This window comes from Myodes glareolus, chromosome 25, assembly GCF_982192425.1.
Source record: "Myodes glareolus chromosome 25, mMyoGla1.1, whole genome shotgun sequence".
Lineage (NCBI taxonomy): Eukaryota > Metazoa > Chordata > Mammalia > Rodentia > Cricetidae > Myodes > Myodes glareolus.
In genome coordinates, this window is record NC_142050.1 from 45,328,607 (window position 1) to 45,338,938 (window position 10,332).

Here is a 10,332-nt window from a genome sequence, read left to right on the forward strand (position 1 = left end):
TAGCAAACCAGGATAACGTGGAGGAGAGCCAGAAGATTGACCACTGGCACTGGAAGAAATGATAATAGCAGCCACTTCAGTAGCCCCTAGCCACCATTTCTAGATTTGGCATTTTTAATTTACTTTAATTTTATGTTTTAGGGTGTTTTGGGCAAAAACTCATATAGTCCAGGTTGGCCTTGAATTCTTTATATAGCCCAGGTTGGCCTTGGACGCCTGTTTCCACCTCCTAACTGCTGGGATTGTAGGCCTGTGACCACAGACCCGGTTTTATGTCGTTCTGAAAATCAAACCCAATGCTTTAAACATATTAGGGTAGGCACTCTAACAACAGAGGCACATTCCTGCCCCTTTAGGTCTGGCTTTGAAGGCATAGGACCTAGCTCACCAGGCATTGCCAGGAAGTTTGCTCAGCCCTTGTCCATGGTCCTACACTCCCATTTCTCCGGGTGGCTAGGAGCACGTGGGCTCAGAGGAGCCTTTCCTTGGGTTTGGGCAGGTGTAGCCGCAGATCTGGGAAAGCCCCCGGAGAACTTGCTGGGCTTCACAAAGGCCTATTTCCTACTTTAGTTTGAATATGATATTTCACAGAACATTTTGGGTCAGGGTATTTTATTTGGGAGATGTCTTTGAGCCCTAGCCTTTGGGAGGCAATGCCCAGAATTACAGCAGCGTGAGGATCTAGAAATGCTTCCCCTATCAGTTACTGTAGCCTTTTTGCAAGACCGACCTTTTTTCTGCTGAAGGGAACCTGCCTCCTGCTTATTAAGATAAGAATTTGAAGCCAGCATTTCATCTGTGGTTCTGTGAGGTTTTCGATGGCTCTAGGACAACAGACACAAAATAATCATTAAAACAAAACAAAGACAAAACCTAGATCTTCCAAATCTTTTAGACTGGAGAGGTAGCTCAGTAGTTAAGAGAACTAACTACTCTTTGTTTGGTTGCCAGCACCCTCCCTCAGCAGGTGGCTCCCAATCCCTTGCAACTCCAGTTCCAGAGGATCTGTCACCCCAGCCTCCCTCAGCAGGTGGCTCCCAATCCCTTGCAACTCCAGTTCCAGAGGATCTGTCACCCCTAGCCTCTGTGAGCATCGCACCCATGTACATACCCCCACACAGACACATATAATTAAAATAAGATCGTTAAAACCTTTAGATTTATTTATTTTAGTTTATGTGTATAGTATTGCTCGCATGTATGTCTCTGCACCATTTAAATGTGGAGGTCAGAAGAGGTCATTGGGTCCCCTGGACCTGGAGTTATAGACAGTGGTGAGCCACCATGTGAGCCTGGGTCCTCTGCAAGAGCAAGTGTTCTTAACCACTGGGGCATCTCTTCAGTCCCATAAATGAAAATGTTAAAAAAATAAATAAATAATGGTAGCCTTAGTACAGTGATTTTCAGGAACAGCTAGATAGATGATTTGGAAGATGTGGTATTATGTGTGAGAACCTTCTGGAAAGGGATTGGCGGGAAAAAGGGTGGTAGAGGCAGAGGATGAAATGCAGAAGGGATGAAAAGCCCTCACAAGGGGAGTGGTGCACAGGGTGTCCTTGCTGGACTCAAGGTCATGCAGCCCCACTGGACGTGGTATTTTAGTGAAAGCGGCTCCTTATTTTATATACTGGTAAATGTGAATTGAGACTGTAGGGGAAGATTGGAAATCCAGTTCACTAAAAACCGCTGTGCATGAGACTCTGTTAGGCAGGTCAGGGTAGGGTATTAGAGTCCATTGGCTACATGATGGCTTCCAGAGGAGGCTGAGCTAGACACCCTCTCTCCAGATTCCTGGTGTTTTGAAGGCACTTTCTTGAAATTTCCATGTTAACCACTAGTTTCTGTTTATTTAATAGTCATTTACGAGTGCATATTCAGGGCTCTGCAGTGCTGTAAGTACACAGGGCAGGCAGGGTCGGAAGACCTTTTCCTTTGTAGGAAGGGAAGGACAATAAACAAGCCAAAAAGCAATCACATTAAGCAAAGGTAGAGGGTGGCCAGTGCTCCAAGGGTCCAGATCGGGAAAAACAGGAAGACGGGAGCAAGCAATGGGGCTAAGGGTGAGAGAACCAGGAAAAGCCTCCTGGGAAAGGGATAGCTAATGTGCTCTAGACCCTCCCCCCCCCAAAAAAAGAGGAGACACGGACCTGTCTGGAATAACAGACTAGCGGGAAGTATGAGAACAAAGCCAAGGGGCCTTTAGGTGCTAGGGCTGGGTGTGTGTGTGTGTGTGTGTATGTGTGTGTGTGTGTGTGTGTGTGTGTGTTCAAAGAACAACTTGTTGCAGTCAGCTCTCTTCTCCCACCCTGTGGGTTCTAGCACTCAGGGCATCAGGCAAGGATTGAGTCCCTTTACCTACTAAGCCGTCATCCAGCCGAGGACTGTATTCTAGTAAGAAAGGAGCCAAGCAGAGGGAGCTCAATAGGGTAATGGAATGAGATCTGATTGCCTTACTCCCAAGTATGCCTGGTCATTTTTCTTTAGACCTACTTAATCTAATTTTTATTTTATGGGTTTGAGTGTTTTATCTGCCTGCGTGTATGTGCACTGTATGCAGCTTCATGTCTGAGGTCAGAAGATGATATTACAGTTGTAAGCTGCCATGGAGGGGGCCGTACTGGGCATTGAAACCAGACCCTCTGCAACAGTCTTCTCCAGCCCCCTGGTTTTCATTTATATGAGGTCAGTTCAGGAATGGGCATGGAGGGTTCAGAGCTAGATAGGAAGCTTAGGAAATGTTTCACAAGCTGATTAACTTCGCAATAAGCCAAGTTAAGTCAGAGTAGGCAAAGCAGCAGTGTTCATGGCGAGAAGGGCCGGGAAGTAATGGATGGACACATGTGAAGTGAGTCATCAAGAATCCCTTCTAGATCTGTATCTGAAGGGAAAGGACGCAGGGCAGGGGCCGTTGCTGCAGTGCTCAGCCTGGGGTACAGCACAGCCAAGTAGCTATGGAAACTGAGTGTTCTACTACCTTTGACTCTGTTAAAAATCTCGGGTGACTTTCAAGTAGTGAGCTGAGTGGATGAGTGTAGGAGGCTGGAGTTTGAGGTTTAGAGCTGGATAGTTTGGGAGTTGCTGGTTGGCTGACTTTAGACACTATCTACCTGGTTGAGTCTAATATGGCACTCACTTCAGATATGGACATCCAGTTTGTGAGGCTTCAGGCTATCTCTACCTTGGACTCTAAATTCTGGGAGTCTTACTACCTCCCACATTCAAACATTTGAGAAAATTCCCCACGAAATTCAGGAATATGCTGTGCCTATAATTACAGTTTTATTATAGCCAGTAGATTCAAATCAGAACTAGCAGAAGGAAGACATCTGGGTAGGTTTGGGCGGGTCCTTTCCCAAACGCATCAGAATATGCCGCGCCGAGCTGCAGCGTATTGATATGCGACAGCTTGCAGAGTACTGCCTCCCTGTGAGGCTCCCCTAGGCTTCAGGGTCCGTAGTTTTACTGTGGGTATGGCTGACTGAATCAACACCGTGAGATCCAACTCATTCTCTCTCATCCCCTCTCTCAAAGTTGAGTGACAGATTCCAAGTTTAATTATGAGGTTAATAATAACCATAATAATAATAATAATAATAATTATGTCCAGCCCCATCTTCAGTCATCTTATTAGTGTCAGCTGTCTAGGGATCCACCATGAACCCATTAACATACTCCATCAGTGCCTCTTGGAGCAATAAGGACACTTCCATTAAGAATTCAGGAACCAGCCAGGTGGTAGCACACACCTTTAATCCCAGTACTTGGGAAGCAGAGGCAGGCGGATCTCTGTGAGTTTGAGGCTAACCTGGGCTGCAAGAGCTAGTTCCAGGACAGGCTCCAAAGCTACAGAGAAACCCTGTCTCAAAATAACAAAACAAAACAAAAAAGAATCCAGGAACCACCAAAGACTTAGAGATTACATTTCCAGAACTGGGATCAAAGAATCAACTTATAACACTAGCTGTTTAAGGCTTGTGGACTGTGTGAGCTCTTAAACCACACAGATAACAGAGAAGGAAACAGTAGAGACCAAAGCATGGCCTTACTGAGGCTAGGAGGAAAGTAATCTCTTGGCTGGAAGGGAGAGAAAAGTTATGTCAGTGTCCCAAGAGAGACTGAGTATGCTTGGCAGGGAAGAGACTATTGGATTTGACAAGCTAGGGATTATTCATGACCTTCACAAAAGATGTTTCTTCACAAAAGATGTTTCTAGCTGCTTCTCTTCCTCCTCTTCCTCCTTTTCCTCCTTCTCCTCTTCTTCTTCTTCTTCTTTTTTTTTTTTTTTTTGTAGCTCAAGCCTTTAATCTGAGCACTTGGGAGGCAGAAGCAGGTGAACCTCTGTGAGTTCAAAGCCAGCCAGGGCTACTTAGTGAGACCTTCTCTTAAAAACAATGGAAAAAGAGCTGGGGATATAGTTCAGGGGTAGAATGCTTGCCCAGCATGTAGAAGGCCCTGGATTCAAACCTGAGGGGGCAGGGAGGGGTGATGAAGCGGTAAAAGCGAATGTGAGGGACTCTGACTCCTGATAAAATAGGGCTGTGTAAAAGAACAGAGAAATGTAGATAGAAGTCCCTGTTCCACCTGGTTCTGCAGTTGTTCAGTCCCAAAGAAACACACAGAGGCCTATATTAATTATAAACTGGTTGGCCTATTAGCAAAGGCTTATTACTAACTAGCTCTTACAACTTAAATTAACCCATAATTCTTATCTATGTTTAGCCACGTGGCTTGGTACCTTTTCTCAGTAAAGCATTCTCATCTTGCTCCCTCTGCTTCTGGGTGACGGCTCTGTTCTTGCCTTTCCTCTTCCCAGAATTTTCCTAGTCTGATTGCCCTGCCTATACTTCCTGCCTGGCTACTGGCCAATCAGTGTTTTATTAAACCAAAACAAGTGACAAATCTTTACAGTGTAAAAGAGCATTATCCCACAGCAAAATGAGATAGGGTGGCAGATGGAGCAGGGCACATCGAATCTGGGAATTTTTTTTTCTTTATTTTATGTATGTGAGTTTTTGGCAGGGTGTGTGTGTGTGTGTGTGTGTGTGTGTGTGTGTGTGTGTGTGTAATCTGTGCACATGTATGTGCATACCCAAGGAGGTCAGAAGAGGGCATCAGGTTCCTTGGAGCTGGAGTTACAGATGGTTGTGAACTGCCTTGTGGGTGCTGAAAACCCAACACTGGTCCCCTGGAAGGGCAGCAAGTGCTCTTAACCCCTGAGTCATCTGTCTAGCTCCAATACCTAGACTCTTTACTCCTTTAGAGTCCTGATTTCAACTACCTTAAGGGATAAAAAAGTTTATTCTTCTGTGTAACTATAGGCAGTTCAGGGTCAGGCTTACTTGATTTGAGGACCCTGCTATGTTTTGAGGAACTAGGTTCTTTCTATCTCTTTTCAGTGGCCACCTTGGTGTGGCACCAACCTTGGGCTGATGTCAACATCACATCAGCTGTCCCAGGCATTACCTACAGACTTGGTGGGCATAGGAAAGTCCATTTTTTTTTCCTATAAACTCTAAGGCAAGGTTTCTCAACTTGTGGGCCACCACACCTTTTGGGGAGTGAAATGGCCCTTCATAGTGGTCACCTAAGACCATCAGAAAACACAGATATTTATATTATGATTTATAACAGTAGCAAAATTATAGTAATGAGGTAGCAATGAAAATAATTTTATGGTTGGGGTCACCACAACTTAAGAAATTATAGTAAAGGGTCACAGCATTAGGAAGGTTGAGAAGAAATGCTTTAAGGACTAAGGAACCTTCCAGAAGTCTCCCAGTGCAGAGTTCTCACACCTGCTTGTATCTGAACCAGTCACCAGCACTAACTGGAAACTGAAGCTCTTTTGCCATGCACAAGGAGACTCAGCTGGGGGAGGGTGGGGTCTGGGATACGACAGTGGCAGAGGGGAAAGCACTGGCCGGGGGAGGGGAGCCCTCAGGACCGGGGGACAGTTTCCTGCAGCAACATGCAAGTGCTTGAGAGAAGTTGGAGGGTTGGGATTCTCCACGCAAGTGAACTGTGGAGGAATCAGAAGCCACCAGAGTGTTCGCCATCGAGTGATTGTACCGCTAGACCTTGAGCGCTAAATTGGGCCAAGCAAAAAAAAAAAAAAAAGAGGCTGGGCTACAGAGCATGCTGGAGAGTGGAGAAAGTGGACACTGGTCATGCTGAGAGTCAAGAATTATAAGAGTAAGATAGTACAGGTGGGTTCCCCGGGAAGCGTCTCTGGGAATTAACGAACGTGAACGCAGTGAGGTCACAGGCTGTGGTGGAGCAGCAGCAAAAACCCATGGTGTGGCTGCTACAGGGGCCAGAGCCAATCCCACAAAATGCTGTGGAGCCAGGACAATGCATTTGAGCATCCGGAGGACAGGTGAGAATGAATTTGGCTTCGTTCCTGACCACTCCTCTAGAAATAGTGGTCAAGGTTGACTAGGCCAGAAGGCAGGGCAGCCTGGTCTGTGTAAGGTGGTATTTAAGAACTGGCTTCAGGGACCAGCGAGTCTCAAGGATAGGGTAGAAACGTGGCGGTTGTGACTTGAAAAGTGGCCTCCATTTAGCTGTACTCCCAAGTGGGAGTACTGAGGAGAGAAAGGGGTGGGGCAAATCTTCCACAGGCTACCTCTGAACGGGGGTCAGGCTCCTCAGCTCCTCTTCAGGGGGAGGACATAATATTATGATGGAGGAGGAGGCATAAGAAGACTCCTAAATATAGGGAACTGAGGTCATGGTTCTGACACATGGACTCTGCCCACTGCTCCCCCTGCCACACACACACACACACATGTATGCATACACACACTCTGGTACCCAGAACAGTGGTGAGCTTAGGCTGTAAAGGAAAGGCACCATTGCCTGGACAGAAGCAGTTTCCTGGTGAGACATGTTGTGAAATGGCGTCACAGTTTTGTTAGAGGCCAGGTTCCCTTAGGTCCTGATAGGACTCACACCATCCTGGTCACCCTTCTTTTCAGGCCCTAACTGCACATCTTTCTTAGGTTTGAGCCTGAGCTCACAGTGTTCCATTCTGGTAAGATTCTAGATGGGTTTTCACCTAGGGAAAATTCTCTCCTTCACCTTGAGAGAATCTCCAAAGATAAATAACATTGTCCTGGAGCTTGCTCTGTAGACCAGGCTGGCCTCGAACTCAGAGATCCACAGAGTGCTGGGGTTAAAGGTGTGTGTCACTGTACCCAGTTTACTCTATATTTACAAAATTTTAAATGTGCGTATTTGTGTGTGTGTGTGTGTGTGTGTGAGCCTACAAGCATGTCTATATCTGTGCTCCCTGGGTGTGCCTGGTGCCCATGGAGGCCAGAAGAGGGCATCAGATCCCCTAGAACTAGAGTTAGACAGTTGAACTGCGTTGTGGATACTGGGAATCCAACCGAGATCTCAAGGAAGGGCTGGTGCTCTAGACTCCTGAACAGTCTTCCTTTGAAGTAAGTTGACTTCTGGGTAGCAGAAGAGATCTGGAGGGCTTTCCTATCCCTAATTCCAAAGCGCCAGGGCATTGGTTAGCATTTGATATCATTTTATTAGAGAAACTGAGGCCCAGAGGATCAAGCCCCACTCTGGGATGCTGTGGGATCCCGAAGAAGAGCACTATCAGCATGTCACTTCTGTTTCTCTCCCCACCTCTAGGTGACAGTCTGCTGCTGGTGAAGAACCCACCCCCGGCTTCTGCGCAGCCTCAACCTCAACCTCACCAGCAGAGCTTGCCCGCCTTGGCGGTGCCAGAGAACCCTGGCGGCCCCGGGAACCGCAGCCTACTGGAGGACGGCTTCCCCACGCTTCCGGGGGAGCGCAGTACCGGAGGCGAGACTCAGCCGGGTGGGGAAAGCAGCGCGGGAGGTGGCGGCGGCGGCAGCGGAGGTGGCGGCGGTGGCGGTGGCGGTGGCGGTGGTGGTGGCGGCGGCGGCGGCGGCGGCGGCACTGGTGCGGGTAGTGGCAGCGGTACCGATGCAGGCGCGGGTGCGGGCAGTGGCTGCGGCAGCTGCTGCCCGGGCGGCCTGCGGCGAAGCCTCCTGGCTCACGGTGCGCGCAGCAAGCCCTACTCTTGCCTGGAGTGTGGCAAGACCTTCGGCGTGCGCAAGAGCCTCATCATCCACCACCGCAGCCACACCAAGGAACGGCCCTACGAATGCGCCGAGTGCGAGAAGAGTTTCAACTGCCACTCCGGCCTCATCCGCCACCAGATGACGCACCGTGGCGAGCGGCCTTACAAATGCTCCGAATGCGAGAAGACCTACAGCCGCAAGGAGCACCTGCAGAACCACCAGCGGCTGCACACGGGCGAGAGGCCCTTCCAGTGCGCGCTTTGTGGCAAGAGCTTCATCCGCAAGCAGAACCTGCTAAAGCACCAGCGCATCCACACGGGCGAGCGGCCCTACACGTGTGGCGAGTGCGGCAAGAGCTTCCGCTACAAGGAGTCACTCAAGGACCACCTGCGCGTGCACAACGGCCCGGGCCTGGGGGCCCCGCGGCCGCTCCAGGTGCCGCCAGAACGAGACTAGGGTTGGGCTGGGGGGCGGGGAGGACCAGACTGGAGTTGGGGCAGGCCAGGGTTCCTGAGGACCAAACCTCCTGCCCCACCGTTCTCAGCGCACCTCCCCGCCCTCTCCCCACCTCCTGCTGGAAATCGGCACAGGAATTGCACTCCAGACAGGGTATTCCAAGGGGTGGACCGGGGTACCCCAGTACTGTCCAACTCTCATGGACAGTTCAGTTCATCTCATAAGGTGGACCCAGTGGCCAGGGAAGGTTCCAGAGGGACAGCAAGGCAGCAGAAATCGTTTGGATACGCCTCGAACTTCCTAGGGTGCCCACTGGCCACCGGGGCCACAGATCTGATCAGGGAAAGTGACCAGGGAGTCTCAAAACCCTTCTGAAATAAGGAAATACTATTCATCCTATGGTGAGGAGACGCCCTGAAAAAGAAAGCGAAGATGCAATGGAAACTGAGGGATGCGCTAAGGGTAACATTCTCGTGACAACACTGCCTCGCGCTCTAACAGCGCTTTATACTTTTTTAAGAAGTGTTTTCTATCCGTTAACTATTTACACCCTTAGCTTATCCCTTCGAGATAGGTGGGGTAGGGTTTTCCTGATGTGGTAACTGAGGAAAGTGAGACACAGGTGAGATAGTTTTTAGCAAGACCGCATGAGAACATTGCGGCCAAGCCGCACCCGGGCTCCAGCCCAGTGCAGTGTCCCCACCGCACACACTGCCTACCTCTGTCGGTCTCAGACCGCTCTCACCTGGCCTTCCTGGTCTCTCTCCTCTCTCCCTTCCCTCCCCGGATCCCCCAAATCCCCTCAGAAGCAACAGGGGCCAACTCCTGGGGTTACTGGGAATGGGGAACTGATTGGCTGTAAAATGACTAGGCTTGTTCTTGGTTAGGCTCTTGGCCTGAACGTGGGCCCTAGCATCCTGGTCCCCCAGCCCGTCCTTCCCAACTCTGATCATTCAGTCAGGTGCAGCAGCAGCTTTTCACTGCACAGTTAAGGCCAGACCCTCCAGAGGCAGCTGGTGCCCTGGGTCAGACCTCACCCTGATGATTTACTCCAGTTTCCCAGGGCACAGGGTGAGGAAAGACCGGCTGCCAGAGTAGCCACCAAGAAATGAGACTGCCCAGGAGGGCTGGGCAAGTGGGTGCTAGAGCCTGAGCTCTCTCCTGCCCTGGGCATCCCAGTTGGTGCTATCTGTTAACTGATTGTGCTCATGGACATGGACACAGACCTACTATGCTCTGACCCTGCCGGCGCCTTGGGAAGCGCCAAAGGACTCCCTTTCATGTTGGTGCATCGCTCCGCGGCTCCCAGCACCGCAGCCTGGTGGGCCAGTCTCCATTTCAGCATCTTGCATGGCCAGGCACTGGGGTGGGGTGGCATGCCCCAGGACCCTTGTTTGTGTCTAAAATGGCTTTCCTGCTCCTCTTGTGGATCCTGTTGCTCTCCCAGCTAGGGAGCGTGGTGGGTGGCCGGCATTTCACGGCACCACCTTTGTGAGCGCTCTGCTTCTGTCCTGCTCATCTGCGCTGCTCCGCTTTCCTCAGACCCCTTTCTGCCGTGCAAAGGGAATTCTTGAAATTAAATAAAAGGTATCCAGATTGCAGACTGCATGTTCCCAAAGCTGGAGGGTCCTCCAGCATGGCATCCTCCAGCAGACCTCCTCAATGAACTGCAACCCAATAAGCTGGAATTTCTTCACTCAGCTTTTTGAAGGAGGCTGATCTTAGGAAAACAAGTTATCTTGAAATGAGTACAAGGGAGGGTTCAGTGGAGTTCTAGCAGAGTAGGAGGGGACCCTCCCGTTCAGGGATTGAC

At 49.9% G+C, this 10,332-nt stretch overlaps 1 protein-coding gene across 1 annotated transcript in view; it reads left to right on the top strand.

Moving 5' to 3' along the window:
- Positions 1–10,120, top strand: part of Znf282 (zinc finger protein 282) — a 28,084-nt gene extending 17,964 nt beyond the window's left edge. Inside the window, exon 8 of the mRNA XM_085683993.2 lies at positions 7,648–10,120. Within this exon, the coding sequence (XP_085540119.2) occupies positions 7,648–8,519 (872 nt within the window). The 3' untranslated portion in view covers positions 8,520–10,120. The remainder of the gene's footprint in view (positions 1–7,647) is intronic.
- The last annotated feature ends 212 nt before the right edge of the window (positions 10,121–10,332 follow it).